The sequence below is a fragment of the Salvelinus alpinus genome, chromosome 31, assembly GCF_045679555.1.
Source record: "Salvelinus alpinus chromosome 31, SLU_Salpinus.1, whole genome shotgun sequence".
In the NCBI taxonomy this organism is placed as follows: Eukaryota; Metazoa; Chordata; class Actinopteri; order Salmoniformes; family Salmonidae; genus Salvelinus; species Salvelinus alpinus.
Genome location: NC_092116.1, coordinates 4,377,018 through 4,403,214, shown reverse-complemented (window position 1 = coordinate 4,403,214; position 26,197 = coordinate 4,377,018). Strand labels below are relative to the sequence as shown.

Below are 26,197 nucleotides of genomic sequence, written 5' to 3'. Positions count from 1 at the left end.
TTTTCTATTGGGTTCAGGTCTGGAGACTGGCTAGGCCACTCCAGGACCTTGAGATGCTTCTTACGGAGCCACTCCTTAGTTGCCCTGGCTGTGTGTTTCGGGTCGTTGTCATGCTGGAAGACCCAGCCACGACCCATCTTCAATGCTCTTACTGAGGGAAGGAGGTTGTTGGTCAAGATCTCGCGATACATGGCCCCATCCATCCTCCCCTCAATACGGTGCAGTCGTCCTGTCCCCTTTGCAGAAAAGCATCCCCAAAGAATGATGTTTCCACCTCCATGCTTCACGGTTGGGATGGTGTTCTTGGGGTTGTACTCATCCTTCTATTCCTCCAAACACGGCGAGTGGAGTTTAGAGCAAAAAGCTCTATTTTTGTCTCATCAGACCACATGACCTTCTCCCATTCCTCCTCTGGATCATCCAGATGGTCATTGGCAAACTTCAGACGGGCCTGGACATGCGCTGGCTTGAGCAGGGGGACCTTGCGTGCGCTGCAGGATTTTAATCCATGACGGCGTAGTGTGTTACTAATGGTTTTCTTTGAGACTGTGGTCCCAGCTCTCTTCAGGTCATTGACCAGGTCCTGCCGTGTAGTTCTGGGCTGATCCCTCACATTCCTCATGATCATTGATGCCCCACGAGGTGAGATCTTGCATGGAGCCCCAGACCGAGGGTGATTGACCGTCATCTTGAACTTCTTCCATTTTCTAATAATTGTGCCAACAGTTGTTGCCTTCTCACCAAGCTGCTTGGCTATTGTCCTGTAGCCCATCCCAGCCTTGTACAGGTCTACAATTTATCCCTGATGTCCTTACACAGCTCTCTGGTCTTGGCCATTGTGGAGAGGTTGGAGTCTGTTTGATTGAGTGTGTGGACAGGTGTCTTTTATACAGGTAACGAGTTCAAACAGGTGCAGTTAATACAGGTAATGAGTGGAGAACAGGAGGGCTTCTTAAAGAAAAACTAACAGGTCTGTGAGAGCCGGAATTCTTACTGGTTGGTAGGTGATCAAATACTTATGTCATGCAATAAAATGCAAATTAATTACTTAAAAATCATACAATGTGATTTTCTGGATTTTTGTTTTAGATTCCGTCTCTCACAGTTGAAGTGTACCTATGATAAAAATGACAGACCTCTACATGCTTTGTAAGTAGGAAAACCTGCAAAATCGGCAGTGTATCAAATACTTGTTCTCCCCACTGTATATAGCGTAGGTAGATGACATAATGACGGCACAAAAAGTACTGTGCTACACGTGCAAAGCAGCATTCCTAACCTAGCCTACAAATGTCTGCTGTGTGGATCTATTTTGAAGTTCCATCCAGCAGTCATTTGAAAGAGTAAGAACATTTCAGCGAGACAACTCAAAGACGAAATCCATTAATGCCAAGGTAATGGAACTCATTGCCTTTGACAATCAACAGTTTTCTATCTTGGATGATGTTGGCTTTCGCCGACTGGTCGAGCACCTCGAGCCCCGGTACACACCAAGTAAGCTCTATTTTTCAGATGTTGCCCTACCGGAGTTACACAGTATTGTTGAAACGCACATCCATGAGCTACTTGCTATGGGCATCACTGCTATTAGCTTCACGACTGACATTTGGATCAGTGATGTCATCCCCATGAGCATGTTGAGTCTGACAGCACAGTGGGTCGACGAGGATTTCGTACTGAGGAAAGCCGTATTGCATGCTCAAGAATGTGCTGGTTCTCATACCGCTGCTGCCATTTCAATGGCATTTGAGAACATGTTTTGAAACTTGGACACATGAACACACTCCTAGCTCCATTCGAACAACTGACTTGAGAAATACGCTCATCAACTGCGTCTGCAGCAGAAGTGATACCCTGTGTCATGGCATTGAAACGCCTGCTCAACAACACTGCCCGACACAAACCGTGGGGTTAAAACTCGCAAAAGTACTCTGCTAAAGGCTGTGAAGAATCGATTCGGTGGCATTCTCTCTGAGCCTCTTTACTGTGTCGCCACCATGCTCGATGCTAGGTACAATGACAGCTGCTTTGATGCAGACAAGAAACAGGGTTTACGTGAAATGTTTGACACAGCTGGACAAGATGGAAACGGACACAGTGACAGTGCGCACTGATTAAGAGGACCCACGACAGAAGAGGCCACGGACAGACAGCTGAAACTTCACTGCTTGACATGTATGATGAAATCCTGGTTGAGAATGAAATGATTGAACAAATGAACAACGAAACAGCACAGTAAGTAAGTAATTATTATTTTTTTGATTATGGTTTACTGGTAATGGGGATATATGTAAATGCCAACAACATTAATTTTTGTTCTTTGTGTGTTTCAACTATTTACCTGTACTAGAATGCTTAAAAGGCCCGCAAAAATGGTTCATATCGTTATTGGCATCGGGTTTTTTGGCAAGGAAAATATCGGTATTGGCCCAAAACAAATGTCATATCGGTGCATCCCTAATTTCCGCATGATATGGACAAAAACAGTCTAGGCCTAGTTATTTAAACTGCTGGAATCATGGAAATATAATGATTTTATAGTCGGAACATAGTGTATAGCACCTTGAATACATTGTTGTTTGTCTTGTCAACAAATTAATAAGCCGGTGAAGAGTTATTGGTAAGGTAGGAACCACAGTTTTACTTAGTGTTTCCAGGTGACCCGAATTCGATATTGCATTATATTTTTTTCATACTTCATGTTGCTAGCTAGCTATCCAACATATTCATGCTTCGCCAATTCCTCTCTGATAAGACAACATTGCACAAACATGCTTACCTAGGCCTACACCAGCACTGGTACAGGCGGAGTTTGCTAACTAGCGACATTTGCTCAGCCTCTTAGTACATTTAGCAAGCTAACTAACGATTAGCATTAGCGACAAACATAAATTATTTTAGCAACACCTTGTGGAAAGAAGTATGTTACCAGCATTGTTGCATCCATCTGACCATCTGACCAAGTGAAGGTCAAGAAAGTGCTCGTGCCTCTGGACGAGCACCTGCTCTCTCCTTGAGAGACACGGAGATTGCTTGGAGTGGTTAGCAACATTTAGGAGAGGGAGAAAGATGACTCAAGAAGCAAACAGAGCAAACTATAAAAACTGACATTGTACGCGCCGGAGTTGCGTATCACATTTAGCAAACTAAACATTGAAATACCGTTATAGAAGGTAAAGTAAAAACTCAAACCGGTCCGTGCATCAATACCGGTATATAGTAAAATACGGTATACTGCCCAGTCCTACATGCCAGTGTGTCTGAGCTTTAACACACACTCGCTAGTGCTTAGAATTGCCAGGGACCTCACAATACAATAGTATCATGATACTTAAGTGCTGATACGATATCACAGTTCTATATATATTGCGATTCGATACTGCAAATTTATCGCGATTTGATGTTCCAAACATATTGCTCACTATGTCTGCTGCCGAGAGATTCAAGATGAGAAAATGAGTTTTTATCAGTTATAAAAACATGTTGGCTCACTATTTAAAAAGATGACGAGAACAATATATTTTGTATTTCTTTTTTATCAATACTTGGAGTCAAAGTATCGACATAATATTGTCCTAAATAATATTGCGATATGTAACTATCTTTAAAAAACTTTTTGCTGACACGTACACATACGTCAGAATCCTTTGGTTCTTCTATGAGAAGTTACAATGATTGCTGCATCCCCGGCGAAGACCATGTACTTTATACGGCTGGATCAATGCATTGTCTCGAGCTGTATACATTGTAACACTTCAGTGTTGTATTTCTCTGTCTTAATTAACTCTAGGTGTTGTCTCGACTAAAGAACATCAACACTGTCTAGCTGTGCATTATCTGTGTAAATTAACTCCCAAAAGCAGAATGTACTGCAGACTGAACCAGTTGTAGTGATACTGAGGAGGAGGAAGAGTAGGAGGGAGGAAGGAAATGAGAGACGGCTAGCGACTGAAGGGCAGCGAGAAACAGATTAAACCCCAGTTCCGTTAGAGCTTCCTCTTCAGAGAGGAGGCCAATAGAGGAAGAGGGGGAAATGTCACCAACCGACCAAACAATTTTTTTCCCCCTCTTTTCCTGTCTTCCCTCTCTCTTCCTCCCTCCATTCAGCGTCCACCATCCGGGATTAGCCAATTTTGCTGCCCTCATCCAGACAGAAAAAATAAGTTACATTTGATGTCTGTCTGGACATGTAGTAGCTAGTGAATGGTTTCCACTAGTTACCAAAGCCACACAGTCAAAATTGGCTATCGTAATAATTAATGAAAAAACATTTATTTGAGTCTTATTTTAAGGTTAGGGTTGGGCATAAGGTTAGCAGTGTGGTTAGGGTTAAAATCAGATTTTAAGAAAATAAATTGTAGAAATAGGTGGAGTTTATGACTTTGTAGCTGTGGTAACAGCTGGCTGAAGGAAGGACAGACAGACGTTGCGCTCAGCATGCTTCGGCTGGCGCCTAGCTTGGGGAACTGAACGAGTGTGCTCGCATACGACCTTAAAAGACCTTCGCTTGAAAAGCAAGAAAAAAGCGGCAATAGTATTTTGTCCAATTTGAGACTCTGTAGCCAGTATAAACTTCCTCAATAGTCACAATTAATTTAAGTAACTCAAAAAATCTGTCATTAATTTTGACGAGGATGTCTTAGCCGCTCAATTTTACATCAAAGTAAGATGTTTGTTGCGGTATTTCTCAATGGAAAAATGTTCACCAAAACGAGTCGTCTCTCGTTGAATGACAGACTTTATTGAAGAATCCCTACTCAAATAAAATAACATTTTATTGGTGCGTACACATATTTATCAGATGTTATTGCGGGTGTAGCGAAATGCTTGTGTTCCTAGCTCCAACAGTAGTATCTAACAATTCACAACAATACATGCATCTAAAAGAATGGAATTGAGAAATATAGACATATTAGGACGAGCAATGTCAGAGTGGCATTGCCTAGAATACAGTATGAACATATGAAATGAGTAAAATGGTATGTAAACATTATTAAAGTGTCCAGTGTTCCATTATTAAAGTGACCAGTGATTCCATGTCTACGTACATAGAGCAGCGTACTCTACTGTTGACCCTTCACCTACAAAGGGGCTACCGACTTCGGGCTACCGACTTTGGCTTGCCTCCAGAAAAAAAGTTATGTGCCCGAACAGTCGACAAAACACCTCAAACAAACAACAGAATGTCGTCATAATATATGCACAAACTCTTCCGAACTGTTTCGGCTGGGAAGCATGTGGACCCCTTAACGTTCAGGACCCCTAACGGGGTCACGGGGAGCTGCAGTGGGGTTATTGTATTATACAATATACAAACATTTTTGAGAAAGATGATTTGAAAAATACATTTTCTTGATTAAATCTAGTTATTGGTTTCTTTTAATCTCTTTTCAAAATGATAATGCAATGAATTCAATGTTATTTGTTGATGTAAAAATAAAAAAATTAAGGTTGTGCCATTAGATTCTCGGTGGAAATTAGAAATTCCCAGAAATTATAGCGGGGAAAAATGGGGTACCCGCTGAAAGAGAATTAATACCACTGGCCCAAACGACTGTCAGAAGAGAGAGGGAATGATACCTCTGGTCCACTGGCCTAAATTGGGTTTGGACCCCTCATTTGCAGATAGTGTGGTCCCCTTCCTTGTTCTATTCTGTCGCTTCCTTGGCTTGTGTTTGCTGAGATTCGCAAGGCATATGTGAAGATTGAGACAAATTATACAATAACAAATGTTGTCGGACTGTGTGTGTGTCTGTGTGCCAGAACTGGGATAACTATAGTTTTAACTATTTTTTGTGGAAAGCAACTCTTTTCCCAGGGGAACAAATAGTTACTTTGGAGGTGACTACAACTATTTGAATAGAGATCCCAAAAAATGGCTACTTTTCAAATCTATTTGAATACAGATCTCAGGAAGTGACTACTTTTCCGAAACTATTGGATTGGCTGCCTTCAACTAATGGCAGGGCTGTATCTGGAATTACATATTGGAGATAGAAATAGAATGAATAGAGCACATATCCAACCAAATATATTTCACCAACAAATTCCAAGAAGCCATAAATAATATAAAGCCAACTTGTAAAATCATCAATCAACTGTTGAATAAGAAAAAGGCATCTACAACTATTCCATTGCAATTGTTGGAAATAAGACCTAAAGTGATCCTGATGTTATTTCATGTGAATTTAATAACTTTTTTTGTGAATGTGGGTTCCACTCTGTCAAAGAAAATTTAGAAAACTGATGGAAATCCCTTGGATTACGCAAAGGGACATTTCCCTTCTCTGCTTCAGTTGCCTCTTTGGTGAAACCGGTGTCTTCCTTGATTACTGAGCCTCTAATGTATATCTCAACCAAATCTATGCAAACTGGTACATCTGTGGATCGAAGATATTTGACAAATTATTGCCCAATATCTGTACTACCATGTTTTTCTAAAATCCTAGAAAAAAAGGTCTATAAAAGAATGTTGGATCATTTTAAATCAACACTGTATTCTATATGATGACCAATATGGTTTTTGTAAAAACTACTTCACAGATGGCTCAGATGGCTCTTTTACAACTTGTAGATAAAATCTTTACAACCCTTAACAACAATGAATACGCTCTTGGCGTCTTTTTAGATTTATCCAAAGCGTTTGACACAGTTTATCATTAAATATTACTTTCTAAATTGCATTATCACAGTTTTCATAATCATACATATAGTTGGTTATATAGTTATGTTTATGATGTAGAATAATTTATTTATGCAAACAGCTGTGCAACTACCAGGGCCAAGATATCCTGTGGTGTGCCACAGGGTTCGATAATAGGACCTTTGTTACTCGTAAACTTTATCAATGACCTTGCTGCTGTGTATGCTACCGTACTTCCCATTGTTTTTGCTGATGATACCAATTTGATTTTATCACACAAGCATTTTGATTCACTAATTAATGAAGCCAACTCGGGTATGGCCAAATTTTCTGAACGCTTCCAGATCAACAAATTCTATTTAAATGTTAAAAAAAAAATACTACTTTATTGTATTCACTTGTAAGAATAAGAAATATACAGAACCAGTCAAAAGTTTGGACACATCTACTAATTTGAGGGTTTTTCTTTATTTTTACTATTTTCTTCATTGTAGAATAATAGTGAAGATATCAAAACTATGAAATAACACATATGGAATCATGTAGTAACCAAAAAAGTGTTAAACAAATCAAAATATATTTTATATTTGAGATTCTTCAAAGTAGCCACCCTTTGCCTTGATGACATCTTTGCACGCTCTTGGCATTCTCTCAACCAGCTTCATTAGGAATGCACTCACACATCTGAGCTATCTGTGTTACAGGTGCATGGTAACAATGAAATAACATGAAAGAAAATAGAAACCCGCACGCTGCATTTGCTAATTCCCCGTTCTTTATTAAGCTTCGCGTAGCCACCTCTGATGAAGGCCTTGGGGCAGATATGTAAAGCTTAGTAAAGAATAGCGAAACTAGCAAGAGCAGTGTGCGTGTTTCTCTTTTTTTCTCATGTTATTTCATTGTTACCATGCCCCTGCAAAAAAGATAACTCTGATGTGCGAGTATGTTAACACTTGGCAACAAGTTCTTATACATGTGTAGCAACTTAGTTATTCGATAAGTGGAATAAGGAACAGTTACTGTTCCTTGTGTACAGTAGTTACAAACTCAGCTCAGTATTATGTAACAACATGATAATAAAATGTTGCTCTAAAGGTAATTCGTTTTATTACAGTTACTGTATTACCTTGTCTCATTATGAAAATATATTTGTTAGGAATTTTGAAGCTACAAAAGTGCTCTACTCCAATGTTGAGGTGATTCCATTTCCCTCATGTATTTCATTTTAGACTATAGGCCCCTCAAACTCAACTCTAGACCTCGAAGCCAGTTCCACTGCTTTTTTTCCCATTGTTCCCTCTAATCACCGACTGATTTTGACCTGAGACACCAGGTGGGTGCAATTTAAGGATCATCTAGAACAGGAAACCAGCAGGCTCTGGACCTCGTAGGGTAAACGTTGAATAACCCGGCTGTAGGCTATATTAAGATTCATATCTAAGAGACCTCTCAGACCATGTGCTTGTGATCATATACACTGCATGACCAAAAGTATGTGGACACCTACTCGTCGAACATCTCATTCCAAAGTCATGACCGTTAATATGGAGTTGGTCTCCACTCTTCTGCAAAGGATTTCCACTAGATGTTGGAACATTGCAGCAGGGACTTGCTTCCATTTAGCCACAAGCATTAGTGAGGTCTGGCACTGATGTTGGGCAATTAGGCCTGGCTTGCAGTCGGCGTTCCAATTAATCCCAAAGGTGTTTGATGGGGTTGCAGGCCAGTCAAGTTCTTCCACACCAATCTCGACAAACCATATCTGTATGGACCTCACTTTGTGCACGGGGGCATTGTCATGCTGAAACAGGAAAGGGCCTTCCCCGAACTGTTGCCACAAAGTTGGAAGCACAGAGTCGTCCAGAATGTCATTGTTTGCTGTAGCGTTACGATTTCCCTTCAGTGGAACTAAGGGGCCTCCCCCGAACCATGAAAAACAGCCCCAGACCATTATTCCTCCTCCACAAAACTTTACAGTTGCCACTATGCATTCGGGCAGGTAGCATTCTCCTTCCATCCTCCAAACCCAGCTTTGTCCATCGGACTGCCATATGGTGAAGTGTGATTCATCACTCCAGAGAACGCATTTCCACTGCTCCAGAGTCCAGTGGCGGCGAGCTTTACACCACTCCAGCCGACGCTTGACATTGTGCATGGTGATTTTAGGCTTGTGTGCGGCTGCTCGGCCATGAAAACCCATTTCAAAAAGCTCCCGACGAACAGTTCTCTTGCTGACGTTGCTTACAGTGGCAGTTTGGAACTCGGTAGTGATTAGGATTGCAAAGGTTTGGAAACTTTACAGTAAATTTCTATAATTTTTCTGGAAATTTTCCATGGGAAGTTAAGCCCTGGAATTTGGGGAATTTAGCTTAAATTCACCAAAAAAGTTATCTTATAACAGTGAACCTGTTTTGTGGGATACACAAGGCAATTCTAGGTCTTGTGGCATATTTTGGTTAAACTGTCCCCAATTCAATGGAATTGCAACCCTCTGCATGCACAGTGCATTCTTTCATCACATGTACAGCTGATTCTCAAGATCTTGCACGCTAATGAGATTCTATTGAGTTGTCACTACTACACTGTCTGAGCCAAGGACTACATGCTTTCTGGTAAGTTTTGATTACAATACCGGGTGGGGTGAATATATTTTATGACATAAATGCTTTTTTGTTAACTAATAAATAGTAGCCTACAGCAAAGTGTGTTTAAATCATTTCTAACTTGTTAACAATTTCTGCTAGTTAGTTTTTGCTACCATGTGGGTTTTTAGCTTGCTTGAGCCTGCTAACTGAGGAGTGTTAATTCACCTGTTTCCATACATGTTTCATTGTAAAACATTTATCTTACAAAGGAGTTGTTTAAGCTAACTGCTTTACTATTTATCTGTATATGATGTATTTGCTTTTTTTACATTTTTTTCTTCTAATCTTTACAAGAAAATGCCACGGGCACTATCTGATGTGTGGAGACATTTCACTGCAGTTAATGTAGAAGGAAAAGCTGTGTACATTTTAAAATACTGTGCCAAATCATATGTAAAGAATGCAACAAAGATGCAGAATCATCTGGCCAAGTGCATAAAGTTCCCTCAGCACTCACAACAAGCAACCTCTGACAAAAGTCCCTCTACTTCTATTCGAGGTGAAAATTATGAATCAGACACCTTATCGATAGCAACAGCTCATGGTCCTCCTGGAATCAGAGGTTTTATTGACTCAATGGAGGAACGTAGTCAGAGAAATGCTGATGAATGTCTTGCTCGAGCTGTGTATGCAACTGGTTCACCTCTGATGCTCACAGGCAATGTGTATTGGAAGAGATTTCTGAATGTTCTTCTCCCAGCATACACCCCTCCAACCAGACATGCTTTATCTACGCATTTGCTGGATACAGAGTTCAAGTGAGGTCAAGCAAATCATAAAGAAAGCAGACTGTATTGCAATCATCTCTGATGGGTGGTCGAATATTCGTGGGCAAGAAATAATTAACTACATCTCCACCCCCAACCAGTTTTCTACAAGAGCACAGACACAAGGGACAACAGACACACCGGTCTCTACATTGCAGATGAGCTGAAGGCAGTCATCAATGACCTTGGACCACAGAAGGTATTTTGCACTGGTGACAGACAATGCTGCGTACATGAAGGCTGCTTGTTCTAAAGTGGAGGAGTCCTACCCTCACATCACAGCCCTTGGCTGTGCTGCTCATGCATTAAATCTGCTCCTCAAGGACATCATGGCACTGAAAACAATGGATACACTCTACAAGAGAGCCAAGGAAATGGTTAGGTATGTGAAGGGTCATGAAGTTATAGCAGCAATCTACCTCACCAAGCAAAGTGAGAAGAATAAGAGCGCCACATTGAAGCTGCCCAGCAACAGACGTTAGGGTGGTGTTGTCATCATGTTTGATATTCTCCTGGAGGGGAAGGAGTCTCTCCAAGAAATGGCCATATCACAGTATGCTGATATGGACAGCCCCATCAAGAGGATCCTCCTGGATGATATATTTTGGGAGAGAGTGGTAAGCAGCCTGAAACTCCTGAAACCTATAGCAGTAGCCATTGCACGGATTGAGGGAGACAATGCCATCCTGTCTGATGTTCAGACTCTGCTTGCAGATGTAAGAGAAGAAATCCGGACTACCCAAGCAGAGGAAACTGCAGTTCTGGAATACATCAAAAAGCGTGAAGACTTCTGCCTGAAGCCCATACACGCCGCAGCGTACATGTTGGACCCCAAGTATGCTGGCATGAGCATCCTGTCTGGTGCAGAGATCAACCAGGCATATGGTGTCATCACTACCATGTCTCGCCACCTTGGCCCGGATGAGGGCAAGGTTCTTGGCAGTCTGGCGAAGTACACTTCCAAGCAAGGGCTTTGGGATGAAGATGCAATATGGCAGTCGTGCCAACATATCTCATCAGCCACCTGCTGGAAGGGACTTTATGGATCTGAGGCTCTTTCCCCTGTTGCCTCCATCATCCTCCAAATCCCACCAACATCAGCCACCTCAGAGCGCAACTAGTCCTTGTTTGGGAACACACACAACAGGCTGACCAATACAAGGGTTGAAAAATTGGTGCCACCTGGAATTTTTTTGGGCTTTTTGAGCCATTCTCAACAAGGCTGGAAAGTGACAGTGATGATGAGGCCTCAGAGTCTGATGTTCAAGAGGTGGACATTGAGAAGGTCCAGGGAGAAGACATGGAAGCCTGAGAGGGAGACAACCCAAGCTTTAGTTTCTAGCCTATCATTTTACAGATGTACTGTATGTTGAAAACGTTTTTCGGAGATATTGGGGATCATTCAATATTCCCTTTTGTTGTTCAGGGAAACCATCCCATGTGAAGAGTAAACTCATTTAATTAAAGTTCAATTCGTAACTAAATTATATATTTTTATTTCAATTGGCAGGATTTAATGATTTGCAATTATGTCTACTTATGATAAGGTAAAAGGTTTATGTTTCTGTCTCCATGTGATATGGTAAATATATCCAAAAACATCTACATTTAAATGGTATTAATATTAATTTGCATATATTCCTATTAAATCCCACGGAAAGTTTCCACCTCTGAGTATTCCCCAAAATGTGCAACCCTAGTAGTGAGTGTCGTAATCAAGGACAAACGACCCCGTTCTGTGAGATCGTCTGTCCTTCAACACTCAACGGTCCTGTTCTGTGAGCTTGTGTGGCCTACCACTTCGCAGCTGAGCCGTTGTTGCTCCTAAACATTTCCACTTCACAATAACAGCACTTACACTTGTCCTGGGCAGCTCAAACAGGGCAGACATTTGATAAACTGACTCGTTGGAAAGGTGGCATCCTATGACAGTGCCACGTTGAAAGTCACAGCTCTTCAGTAAGGCCATTCTACTGCCATTGTTTTGTCTTTGCAGATTGCATGGCTGTGTGCTTGATTTTATACACCTGTCAGCAGCAGGGGTGTTCACATACTTTTGTGTTTATATAGTTTATTTAGACTAATTCAACTAACTTTTTTGTAGTTTTTGGTTGTTCATCAAATATTTCGCAGCTATCAAATAAATATTTATTTGTTTAGAAATTTCTTGCATATATTCAAATGCCTTCAAATATTCTTTGGTTTTCTGAGAGGTATTCAAAATACTTTCCGGGACCTGTATTTGGATATAAAAGAAAATAGTTGGCTTTTAGTTAACTCGATATAAACTATATTCGACTACCTCAAGGAATTAACAAGTTGGTCTTTTCATATTTTTTATAAAAACAAAATGCAACTATTTTCTGCCCAGTTCTGGTGTGTGCACCTGTATTGTTGTGTGCGTTTGCACTTTGGAGTCAGCACATAGATGTGTGACACGACGCCAGTGGAAGTCGGTTTTCACACTGAGCACTCAAGTGTGACGGCCAAAGACGCCGTCTCTAATAGTACCTTCGGCTACACATACTCTGCAATGTTATCTTCAAATTGTATTGGTCACATACACATGGTTAGCGGATGTTAATGCCGAGCGGCATAGGCAAGATGCAATAGATGGTATAAAATACAGTATATGAGATGAGTAATGTAAGATATGTAAACATGATTAAAGTGCCATTATTTAAAGTGACTACTCACGTTGGCCACTGAGAGGGGGGGCCCACAGTCCTTGGTAGCGGGCCGCGTCAGTGGCACTGTATTATCCTCAAAGGGTGCAAAGAAGGTGTTTAGTTTCTCTGGAAGCAAGACGGCGGTGTCCGTGACGTGGCTGGTTTTCTTTTTGTAGTCTGTGATTGCCTGTAGACCTTGCCACATACATCTCGTGTCTGAGCCGTTGAATTACGACTCCACTTTGTCCCTATACCGACATTTCACTTGTTTGATTGCCTTAAGGAGGGAATAACTGCACTGTTTATATTCGGCCATATTTCCAGACATCTTTCCATGGTTGAATGTGGTGGTTCGCGCTTTCAGTTTTGCGCTAATGCCGCCAACTATCCACGGTTTCTGGTTAGAGTAGGTTTTAATAGGCACAGTGGGTACAGCATCTCCAATGCACTTCCTTATAAACTCACTCACTGAGTCGGCGTATAAATCTATGTTATTCTCTGAGGCTTCCCGGAACTTATCCCAGTCCGTGTGATCAAAACAATCTTGAAGTCGGCATTTGATAGTGAGGAATTCTAGGTCAGGTGAGCAGAAGGACTTGAGTTCCTGTATGTTCTTATGATTACACCATGAGTCGTTAATCATGAAGCATACACCCCCACCCTTCTTCTTACCAGAGAGATGTTTGTTTCTGTTGGCGCGACTCATTAAGAAACCTGGTGGCTGTACCAACTCCGACAACATATCCCAAGAGAGCCATGTTTCCATGAAACAGAGAATGTTACAATCTCTGATGTCTCTCTGGAAGGCAACTCGTGGCCTAATTTTGCCCACCTTGTTGACTGGACATTGGCAAGTAGTATACTCGGAAGAGGTGGGTGGTGTGCACGCCTACGAAGTCTGACCAGGAGACCGCTCCTTCTAACTCTCCTGGGTCTGCCTTTGGGATTAGATCCAATGTCCTGGGTGGCGGTCCGAATAAAGGATCCGCTTCGGGAAAGTCGTATTCCTCGTCGTTATGTTGGCAAGTTGACGTCGCTCTTATATCCAATAGTTCTTCACTTCAGATTTTCTGGGCTAACATTGTGAGAAATAATACATAAAAAAACAAATTACTGCATATTTCCTAAGGACTTAAAGCGAGGCGACCATCTTTGTCGGCGCCAAAAGGGGACCTTTGTCACGTCTCGACCGCTACCTCCGGAGGTCGCACATGACACTCGCCCGACAGTTGCCCTCATCTAAGCAGGGCAGTGTAAACAGAATTGTGTCGTTGAGCCAACACTCTTACAGTAAATGTTTTAATAGCATAGCAATGTTTTTGTAATGTACAGACATTTTCCTTATATTTTTCCGCTTTTTTATTGACTTTTTGCCTAAAATTGTAGTAACAGCCTGTTACATTTCAAAATTGTCACCGTAGCTTTAAATCTCAAGTGTATATACACTGCACAAAAAAAGGGAACACTTAAACAACACAATGTAACTCCAAGTCAATCACACGTCTGTGAAATCAAACTGTCCACTTAGGAAGCAACACTGATTGACAATAAATTTCACATGCTGTTGTGCAAATGGAATAGACAAAAGGTGGAAATTATAGGCAATTAGCAAGACACCCCCAATAAAGGAGTGGTTCTGCAGGTGGTGACCACAGACCACTCCTCAGTTCCTATGCTTCCTGGCTGATGTTTTGGTCACTTTTGAATGCTGGCGGTGCTTTCACTCTAGTGGTAGCATGAGACGGAGTCTACAACCCACACAAGTGGCTCAGGTAGTGCAGGTCATCCAGGATGGCATATCAATGCGAGCTGTGGCAAGAAGGTTTGCTGTGTCTGTCAGCGTAGTGTCCAGAGCATGGAGGCGCTACCAGGAGACAGGCCAATACATCAGGAGATGTGGAGGAGGCCGTAGGAGGGCAACAACCCAGCAGCAGGACCGCTACCTCCGCCTTTGTGCAAGGAGGAGCAGGTGGAGCACTGCCAGAGCCCTGCAAAATGACCTCCAGCAGGCCACAAATGTGCATGTGTCTGCTCAAACGGTCAGAAATAGACTCCATGAGGGTGGTATGAGGGCCCGACGTCCACAGGTGGGGGTTGTGCTTACAGCCCAACACCGTGCAGGACGTTTGGCATTTGCCAGAGAACACCAAGATTGGCAAATTTGCCACTGGCGCCCTGTGCTCTTCACAGATGAAAGCAGGTTCACACTGAGCACATGTGACAGACGTGACAGAGTCTGGAGACGCCGTGGAGAACGTTCTGCTGCCTGCAACATCCTCCAGCATGACCGGTTTGGCGGTGGGTCAGTCATGGTGTGGGGTGGCATTTCTTTGGGGGGCAGCACAGCCCTCCATGTGCTCGCCAGAGGTAGCCTGACTGCCATTAGGTACCGAGATGAGATCCTCAGACCCCTTGTGAGACCATATGCTGGTGCGGTTGGCCCTGGGTTCCTCCTAATGCAAGACAATGCTAGACCTCATGTGGCTGGAGTGTGTCAGCAGTTCCTGCAAGAGGAAGGCATTGATGCTATGGACTGGCCCGCCCGTTCCCCAGGCCTGAATCCAATTGAGCACATCTGGGACATCATGTCTCGCTCCATCCACCAACGCCACGTTTCACCACAGACTGTCCAGGAGTTGGCGGATGCTTTAGTCCAGGTCTGGGAGGAGATCCCTCAGGAGACCATCCGCCACCTCATCAGGAGCATGCCCAGGCGTTGTAGGGAGGTCATACAGGCACGTGGAGGCCACACACACTACTGAGCCTCATTTTGACTTGTTTTAAGGACATTACATCAAAGTTGGATCAGCCTGTAGTGTGGTTTTCCACTTTAATTTTGAGTGTGACTCCAAATCCAGACCTCCATGGGTTGATAAATTTGATTTCCATTGATCATTTTTGTGTGATTTTGTTGTCAGCACATTCAACTATGTAAAGAAAAAAGGATTTAATAAGAATATTTCATTCATTCAGATCTAGGATGTGTTATTTTAGTGTTCCCTTTATTTTTTTGAGCAGTGTATATTTTTAGCTTGACAGCACTGAACCACCGAGGTCCAGGCAAGAAGCAACTTTCCATGGAATTATCAAAGTTTTCAGTCCCAATTTGCTTTTACCTCGTATTATGACTTCCATGATATTTATAAATATTAATCCTGGTTTATTAGAAGGTCACATTAATATGGTATCTAGTGTAAGTGTATGAGCTCCTATCTAGCTATGGTTCAGCTAAACGTCAGCATTCAGCTACAGCCAGCACGTTTATTTAGTTTAGTTAGCTCTGTAGCCTCTTTTATAATATGAATGACACTCTATGGTAATGTTACTGTACTTTTATATTCGTATGGGAGGTGTAAACATTCATTATCGATCTGTGTATTAACAATACTTGATCATGAAGCATGTTCTTAGCTAGCTAGTAAGTTGGAGTTAGCTGTGTATTGTCAGCTAATTTAACGTGTACAGAAGAGAAAATGAATCCTTTAATTGTCTGCAATGCTGGTGGATTGTTGCATTATTCAAGAGTGTAACATGTTTTAGAAGACAGGTTGCTTGGATTGTTAAATCTTTTGTACTTACTGCTTTGTGGCTACTGTGATATTTACAGTCAATTCTAGCTGCAGACCAATAATGTCGTGTTGCCAGCTACAACGGGCAGGGATGTAATGTGAATTGAAAAGTAGATATCTCTTTTGCCACTCCACTCCTTAGACGCACCTTTTTATGTTTTATTTCAACTTTATTTAACTAGGCAAGTCAGTTAAGAACAAATTCTTATTTCACAATGATGACCTACCCCGGCCAAACCCTCCCCTAACCTGGACAATGCTGGGCCAATTGTGTGCCACCCTTTGGGACTCCCGATCACGGCCGGTTGTGAAACAGCCCGGGATCGAACCAGGGTCTGTAATGATGCCTCTAAAACAAATCTGAAATCTCTACCACGTTTGATATTCACTTTCTGTGCCTTTTTGACTAAGTGTTTCCCTTCTTGTGTTTTTCAATTTTTTTACTTCAGAAGTTGATAATTGATTCATACTCTAAAAATATCCTCGCGCTTTATTATGAAGTTATATAATCTCATTGCCTGATATTGACTTACCCTTGTTGGAAAGTGTGTGTGTGATATCTACAGCGCTAACACCAGTAGCTGGCCTGAGCATGATGGTCTATGGTGATATGTAGTGTTTTTGTGTTGATGATTGTAGCACAGTCTGGCCTTAGTGTTTTGACCATGTTATTGACCAAGTCAGCAGCAGGTCTTCGCCAGGTTCTTTCTCCTTGTCGATCCCTCTCCTGCTTGTTTTCTGTCTATCTACCTCCTTTCTTCTCTCTCCTTTCAAATACCTCTCTTTCTTGCAAATATCTCTTCCCTTTTTATACACTGAGTGTACAAAACATTGGGAACAGCTTCCTAATATTGAGTTGCGCACCACCTTTTGGCCTCAGAACAGCTTCCATTCGTTGGGGCATGGACTCGACAAGGTGTCGAAAGTGTTCCACAGGGATGCTGGCCCATGTTGACTCCAACGCTTCGAACAGTTGTGTCAAGTTGGCTGGATGTTCTTTGGGAGGTGGACCATTCTTGATGCACACGGGAAACTGTTGAGTGTGAAAAACCCCAGCGGCGTTGCAGTTCTTGACGCACTCAAACCGGTGCGCCTGGCACCTACTACCTTACACCGTTCAAAGGCACTTAAATCTTGTCTCTTGCCCATTCACCCTCTGAATGACACACATGCACAATCAATGTCTCAGTTGTTTCAAGGCTTAAAAATCCTTCTTTTAATCTTCCTTCTACACTGATTGAAGTGGATTTAACAGGTGACATCAATAAGGGATCATAGCTTTCACCTGGTCAGTCTGTCATGGAAAAAAGCATGTTTTGTACACTCGGTCTATATAGTCTGGATAGAATGTGTTCCCTCGCCCCCCCCATCTCTCTTACCTCCCTTCTCTTTCGGATGGTAAGACAGTGTGATCCCAAGACTGAGGGGAGGAGAAAGGAAACAAGGAGGGGAAGAGCAGAGAGAGCTGCCTGCCTGGAATCCATTACCCAGTGAGGCATCAGCGTTTCACTGTGGGAACCTTATTGATCTGCCTCCTCTATAATTATTCCACTTACACAATCCCCCCTCTCTCTCGCTCCATCTCTCTTTCTCGTGTCACTCCCTCCCTTTATCCGCCTCCTTCTTTAGCTACTTTCGCCGGATCCCTTTCCCCCTTCTTACCTTCCTCCCTCCAGCTTTCTTTACTTTTTTCTCTGTCTTGTTGTCACTCTTCACTCCCTATTTCTCTCTCTCTCTCCCCTCTCTTAAAATGAAAGTTGTTTTACTCTTTCTGTATGCATGTAGCAGTCAGAAACGGACGCCGGTGCACCGATGTGCTAAGGTTGTGCCTTGCATAACCCAGAGCCTATGATATCAAACAGCCAAGTATCACAATTGATACCTCTCACTGTGTGTGTGTGTGTGTGTGTGTGTGTCTGAGAGAGCGAGTGAGTGAGCAAATATTGTATTTGAGGTGAAAGCTGTGTATATGTCAAATCAAATACTCCACCCATGACTGTGACATCCTCTCACACCTCAGGGTGCCCAACACACACACTCACACAGCGTGAGTGTGTTTCTCAAGCAGCCAGTGTGTTAAGACCAGCCCCAGAGCCGGGTCTTACAGTATGCGGAGAAGAAATAGATGGAAGGGGGAGCTCTGTAGGCATTGATTTTTCTATTTTAGCCTCCTCGCTGCTCCCATCCCAACTCCCCCTGGGCCTGCCTCTTTGTGTGTGTGTGTGTACGTTTGTGCACGCGCTTCTCTATGCTTCAAGGTTGCCTGTCTCTGTCTGTCTGTCTGTCTGTCTGTCTGTGGGGTGTGTTTAGCTCTGGGGAACAAGTTGTCCTTGGGGTGCAGGTGAGAGCATCACACCACTAACACTTCTTTTTACTGCACGTTTTCCCCCTGTGATGCCCAGTAGCTTGACAAGAAAAAAGGGGTCTTGTTGGGAATGTGATGTTGTGTTTTCCGTGATGTCATTTGTTGTGAAGGAAATGGGTCTCTTTTGCCGGTATGACTGTAGCTGTGCCGTCACTCATAAAAGGTGGTTTTCAGAGATGACTTACGTCAAATGTTTTGCGTCTCATGTTTTCAGATATGACTAGGCCCATGTGCTGGCATGAGGATACTGTTTTCATGACAAAGAACAGGTTTTGTTTGTTGCTAGGCCACGTGGCGGATGGGGAGTTGTATGAATAGGCCTTGGTGTGAGCTGTGAATGAGTTGAACCGCCTGATTTAGCGACGCGCTCTCACTCTCTCTCTCTCTCTCTCTCTCTCTCTGGTGATAAGGCGTCCCTCCTCGCCACCTGCCTGTGTTTGGACACTGTGTCACATGGTCTCACACTGCCAAGGCCACTAGGACAGCAGCTGCCTCAAACACTCAGCCTCTCTGTCTGTGTGTGTGTGTGTGTGTGTAACCAGGTGTTCTTTCTCGTCTCCTACCTGAGAGATGTGTCTCTTTGTTTATGTGTAGACTGTGTAGTGTTGCACGGTACACCGGTTCCACGGTAATATCCCCGGTACCAAAACTTGATACTTATGATACCAACATTTTAGAAAACCGTAGTACCGTTTCATATGATGCTACCAACATTTTCAGTCCGACTGATGTAAAGATCCTGCTGGCTCATACCAAATAAAGGGCAGTTTGGTTTATAATTTCAGTTGAATTTAAGCAACAGCCATTAGTCTCTTGTATGTGCAGGTCCTTTAAAATCCACTTCACGTTCATGCGCATATGCATATTACTTGTGGCAGCTGTAATCAGCCAGCCGCAGCCCTTACCAGGCCTCACTCACCTGCTTCTTCCCGTCCGCTCTTCATGCGCAACTATTCCCCCATCAGTTAAAAAAAACAAAACGAATTTAGCAATGATGGCGAGCGGGGGATGCAGACCCTGATGATTCTTCTGTTAGATTTGTACATTTGTTACATTGGAGCATCGCCTGTTATAACCAAGAGCACAGGCCAGTTTGAGAATACTTTTTTTTAAGTTCACTGTCATACTGTCACATTCTGAGTGTCAGAAAGAGAAAATAGACATGCATGCTTAACAGCAAAGAAAGCGTCTTGTCTCTAGCCTAAACAGTTAAGAAAATATGACCCATATTACCAGAGATGCCTTTTTGTATAATTTCACAAACCATGTGGAGGGCCATTTTAAAGTAATCCTGGATAATTATTAGTTTGATAACAAACAACGTTGTTCCAGGGGTGGGCCTGGGTGGACACAGGCCCACCAACTTGGGAGCCAGGCACTACCAGGCCCACCCAATCAGATAAAAACAAAAATGATAACCAAAATACTCCTCTGTCGTGTTCTATTACAGTATACCACTGAACAGTGTGAAGTTAAATTCAATGTGTTGTATTGAGTAGAAGTGTGAATTTCAATGAGAGGTTTGTTGCGCAGCACAGAAAACAGGAACAAGCGTCCGGGGAACCAGATGAACAGGACACTAGGCCACTGATTATTTTTCTTCTTCTCCCCGCCGTGGCATCGTGAAACTACTCGATATCATGAGACAGTACTTGGCCTGGTATTGTATCGTTAGTAACATTTTGGTATTGTGACAACACTAAAACGGTGTGTTTGTGTGCGAGTGTTTACGCTGTGTGCGTTTAGCGGGTCGATGACTGACTGACTTTGTTCTCTCCTTTCTCTGCTTGCAGGAAGTTTGAGGAGCGCCCTCAACCACAGCGCTTAACAAGGTGAGTGAGCGCACATACTCGTACACACACTTCACACACACTCCCCACCTCCATTTCCCGTCTTCAGATAAATCATTACTATGAGCTTGGCCTATGAGCTATGGATCATTTCCGTGTAAAAGGACCCTTGAGCACAAACATAAAGTGCATAGGAGCATATCGAATTGGGTGTCAAATGATAGGTAATATGAAGTATATGAAGGCATAGATGCATTTTTCAACCATTTTCCATCTTAAAAATTAGGCATAAGTAATGGCTTTGTTTTCCGTTCAAACAGATGGGAAAGGGGTCTTAGAAAACGTCTACCAGGAAAAAGTCTTACGGTATTAGAAATACATCATAACACAATAAAGCTGAAGTAAAGACCCCTGCCAACTAATATCAACACTTATATTTAGTTTTAGAGAAAGGGTTTGGCTTCTGTGAGTAAAAAAAAATATTCTGTTACCAAAAACCAACATATCTCTAAGATATTTTCTAATGTCTCTCCCTCATGAAGAGACAGGATAATGAAAGTTCACAGAAGTAACAACTAAAGGTAGACCTACCCATTAGTTCTAGTGTTTCTACTGATATACATTTATGTTTATGAATTATTAAGTGATTCAATCTCGTCATTCTGTTACCAAATCGGTAGCGGAGTTACCAAAACATCAGTAAGAGAATTACTGTAATTGAATTGGCTACAATGGGAAATCATAGTCACACACCACAGTTAGGTCACCTGCTTTTGTCCTCCCTTCTACTGGCATACTGTTATTTTATTTCTCTTGTCTAGTGGTCAAAGCGAGAGTGTGTAAACAGTCTGGACATCCTCTTTCTCTGTGTCTCTCGCTCTCTCTAGTTAATATTACCTCTCCCGGCTCTTACTGACGGCTACCCATTAGCCCCCTCTCTTTCCATTTACTGTAATCAGCGTCCTCGCCCACTGAGCACCCACTGACACCGGACGTTGAAAAGTAGTTGAAATTTGGGCAGTCCGCCCTAGCCTAGATTTCAACGTCCACAGATGTAGATCTTTGGTCCGGACCGGCCTTGAATTGGTCAAAACATAGACGTTCACGATTGGTGACCGGACCAAATCTGAACCAGTAATAGACGTCTATGTTTCACAAGTTTGGACAGTACAGTACAGTGAAGCACAGTAGGGATGTGTTATTCAAATATCCGAACGGACATTAGTATTCAAAAAAAAACATATGCCTATTTTCACACTGAAAAGGCTTTTTCTAAATGTATTTAAAATATCCATGTGACATTGTTACCGATAAAGATATACCATGACATTTCAAATGATTTTAATAAAACAACCAACTTTGTAATGTAATTTTCATGACGTGCACGGTGCTGCGCCTCAAAAGAAGTAGCCATCACGTGTGTCGCTTGTTCTTTATGTTGGCCAGTAAAAGCGGCAAAGAGGCTCAATGTGGAGTGAGAGTTCACTAATGCAACGCAAGATGGAACCAAATGTACAAAATGAAAAGTTAGCAAAATGAGAACGAGTAGGATGCAACGAGCAACCAACAGAGAGGTAGGCGGTTGTTTTATCCGAATGGGGTTGGGTGAGAAACAGGAACATGTTGCATATGCACACAGTAATGCGATTATTCTGGATAGTGAAGTTAATATAATAGTTTGTTTCAAACGTTTACACTCTATGCAAGAAGAACGATATCCCTAATAATCCTGTTTACATGGACACATCTGAAATCAGGCTACCATGTTATTTTTGCGGAGACTATTTGATTCTGAGTTGAGATATATTAAGTTTGTATGTGAAAAACTGAAAGTATCCATCTTATAGTTTTCCGGAACTCACTTCACTTGCACATAAGAGGGAAGCTTATGCTAACCTGTGCTGGCACATGCGCAGATCAAATACACCACTGGAATGCCGATTTAAGCCGTTTACATGTCCTAATAATTTGAAAGATTATTCAGAAAACCAGGTGTTTTTAATTGGCGTATGCATAATTCAATAATGACCTTACACCAATTAAGATAAGCAAAGTAAGATGTTTACATGACTAATGCTATTCTCCGCCTTCTGCCATAATATGTTATATATCAAATCTAATTATTAGTGTGCATGTAAACATAATCATTGTGGCTACTACAAGTTAGCTACTTTTGGCTGTAGCCTAGTTGCCTTGGCATCTCTGTCTCTCACTCAGTCTGCTTGCTCCCAACACCGCCCCCTCCGCAATAGAGCGCCAGCCTCTCCCTCACGCAGCAGTGCTCAGGTTAAAAACATAAGTAAAAACAAATAAAAACGTATTTATATTATCTTGATAGCTGACAAATGTATGATACTATTCAAATAGTGAAATGATTTCAAACCCCCTTCCCTAAAACACAGTAAAGTACAATATAGTAAAAAATAATAATTGCATTGTAAAGTAAAGTAGACTTTACTGTGTTATACCGTACTCTATTGTACTGAACTCTATGATAATAGAAACAATACATTCACACATTCACTCATACACTCTTCACGACACCCAAAGTCACTTTGCCTACACAAGAAGATCAGCAGGATAAATATCAATATAAGCACATATGAAGTAAGTATATAAAATGAGACTAACCATGGAGAACACTAAACAAACTAACCAGGGAAGTGAACGAGACAGGATGAAAGCTAAAACGACAGAGAATTTGAGTAAGCCTGTGGTTTTAGTGTGGACTTGAATATGTGTATGGATTGTGAGGTTCTGACATGGAGTTCCAGTGTTGGGGAGCTGCACTGCTAAAAGCCTGGTCTCCCATGGAGCGGAGCCTGGCGCGAGGGATTATGAGGAGGCCCGTGTCGGAGTAGCGCAGTGAACAGGTGGGAGTGTAGGGGTGCAGGAGGTCAGTAAGGTACAGTTGAAGTCGGAAGTTTACATACACTTAGGTTGGGGTCATTAAAACTCGTTTTTCAACCACTCCACAAATTTCTTGTTAACAAACTATTGTTTTGGCAAGGCGGTTAGGACATCTACTTTGTGCCAGACACAAGTCATTTTCCAACAATTGTTTACAGACAGATTATTTCACTGTATCACAATTCCAGTGGATCAGAAGTTTACATACACTAAGTTGACTGTGCCTTTAAACATCTTGGAAAATTCCAGAAAATGATGTCATGGCTTTAGAAACTTCTGACAGGCTAATTGACATCATTTGAGTCAATTGGAGGTGTACCTGTGGATGTAATTCAAGGCATACCTTCAAACTCAGTGCGTCTTTGCTTGACATCATGGGAAAATGAAATGAAATCAGCCAAGAAAAAAATTATAGACCTCCATATCCTCGGTAGGAATTTCCAAACGCCTGAAGGTACCACGTTCATCTGTACAAACAATAGTATGCAAGTATAAACACCATGGGACCACGCAGCCGTCATACCGCTCAGGAAGGAGACTCCTAGAGATGAACGTACTTTGATGCGAAAAGTGCAAATCAATCCCAGAACAACAGCAAAGGACCCTGTGAAGATGCTGGAGGAAACAGGTACAAAAGTATTTATATCCACAGTAAAACGAGTCCTACATCGACATAACCCAAAAGGCCGCTCAGGAAGGCAGAAGCCACTACTCCAAAACCGCCATAAAAATGCCAGACTACGGTTTGCAACTGCACATGAAGACAAAGATCGTTATTTTTGAGAAATGTCATCTGGTCTGATGAAACAAAAATAGAACTGTTTGGCAATAATGACCATCGTTATGTTTGTAGGAAAAAGGGGGAGGACTGCAAGCTGAAGAACACCATCCCAACCGTGAAGCACAGGGGTGGAAGCATCTTGTTTTGAGGGTGCTTTGCTGAGGGAGGGACTGGTGCACTTCACAAAATAGATGGCATCATGAGGGAGGAAAATGATGTGGATATATTGAAGCAACATCTCAAGACATCAGTCAGGAAGTTAAAGCTTTGTTGCAAATGGGTCTTCCAAATGGACAATGACCCCAAGCATGCTTACAAAGTTGTGGCAAAATACCTGAAATGTTTGACCCAAGTTAAACAATTTAAAGGCAATGCTACCAAATACTAATTGAGTGTATATAAACTTCTGACCCACTGGGAATGTGATGAAAGAAATAAAAGCTGAAATAAATAATTCTCTCTACTATTATTCTGACATTTCACATTCTTAAAATAAAGTGGTGATCCTAACGGACCTAAGACAGGGAATCTTTACTGGGATTAAATGTCAGGAATTGTGAAATACTGAGTTTAAAAGTATTTGGCTAAGGTGTATGTTAACTTCTGACTTTAACTGTATGTTGGCGCTAGTCCATTGTGTGCTTTTGTAGGTGAGCGTGATCAAATTGAAAATGATCCTGTATTGGACTGGGATCCAGTTTTGGTGGGGAGTACGTAGAGAATCGCGTTGCAGTAGTCCAGGGGTGATAAAACAACTGAGCGTTTCAACAGTGAGGTCAGTAACAGAGGGTCTGAGCCGTGAGATGTTTTTGAGGTGGAAGAAGGCTGACTTGGTCATGTTCTGGAGGTGGGGTTCAAGTGACAGTGTGGTCAAATGTAACACCAAGGCTCCTGAGTGTGGAGTTGGAGCAGTGTTTTCCACAAGCACATGGAGTAGCCAGCCGAATTGAAAAAGTAGCCTGCCAGGATACCCCAGGGCCGAGGTGTTCAAGAATTGTTTGCCGAACAAGCTCTATTTTGGTGGCCTCTGGAACATTCTAATGCCTTGATTCCATCCGAAATACTCTGTGAAATTATTGAATACTTTGAGTTTACCTCCCAGATTTGAAAGTATTAGCTGTGGTATTGCGTTTAAAATGTAAATGCCTGAAAATGTATTAATTCAGTGTATTGTTGTTTAAAAAACAATATTTTGTAGGCCTATATGATCAGGACTATTTTCTAAGTAAGAGAACATTTAACCTGTCTTCTCTTGAGATTAAAGTATTTTACTGCAAGATATTAATTCCCACGATTATGTTTGTTATTAAAATGATGTATTTTATTATATCCGAATATTTGGGGAATTTACTTAATTTATCTTGAAAACATTTATTGACGGTTAAATGTAAAGTCAAAAAAATTGTGTGATGGGAATTTTTCAAATGAAAAAAATGTCGAAATAAACAGAACAGATGCTCAATTAAGTTCTGTGTCCATACGTGTTGAGAGAACGACATCAGTTTGCAACTCGCTTTGTGAATTGCAGTATGTCATTTAAAAAATAAATAAATACATGTTTATCAACTGACCCACATATTTCTTCTTAAAGAATCTTGAGTCTGCTGACTTGCACAGGCTTCAAGCTTCCTTTTCAAGACGTGTTTTCTCAACTATCTGCAATACAGGTATGTTTGAAGAGTGAAGCTGGTGTTAATCATGGGCTTTGCTACACAGAAAGCAGCAGTTGACTACTCCATTGGTTTTAATTAAATCAGTAGACCTGTATCCATATCTTTGAAAATACCTCATACACTATACATGCAAAAGTAGTGAACGCCCATTCAAATGAGTGAATTTGGCTATTTCAGCTACAGCCGTTGCTGACGGGTGTATAAAGTTGAGCACACAGCCATGCAATCTCCATAGACAAACATTGGCAGTAGAATGGCCTTACTGAAGAGATCAGTGACTTTCAACATGCCACTTTTCCAACAAGTCAGTTCGTCAAAATTCTGTCCCGCTAGAACTGCCCTGGTCAACTGTAAGCGCTGTTATTGCGAAGTGGAAACGTCTAGG

General features: G+C 41.9%; 1 protein-coding gene across 1 annotated transcript in view; it reads left to right on the top strand.

The window, feature by feature from the left end:
• LOC139560968 (recombining binding protein suppressor of hairless) overlaps nucleotides 1–26,197 on the top strand; it is a 93,153-nt gene that overhangs the window by 38,678 nt on the left and 28,278 nt on the right. The window contains exon 2 of the mRNA XM_071377726.1: nucleotides 20,452–20,490. Coding sequence (XP_071233827.1) covers nucleotides 20,452–20,490 — 39 coding nt within the window. The remainder of the gene's footprint in view (nucleotides 1–20,451; nucleotides 20,491–26,197) is intronic.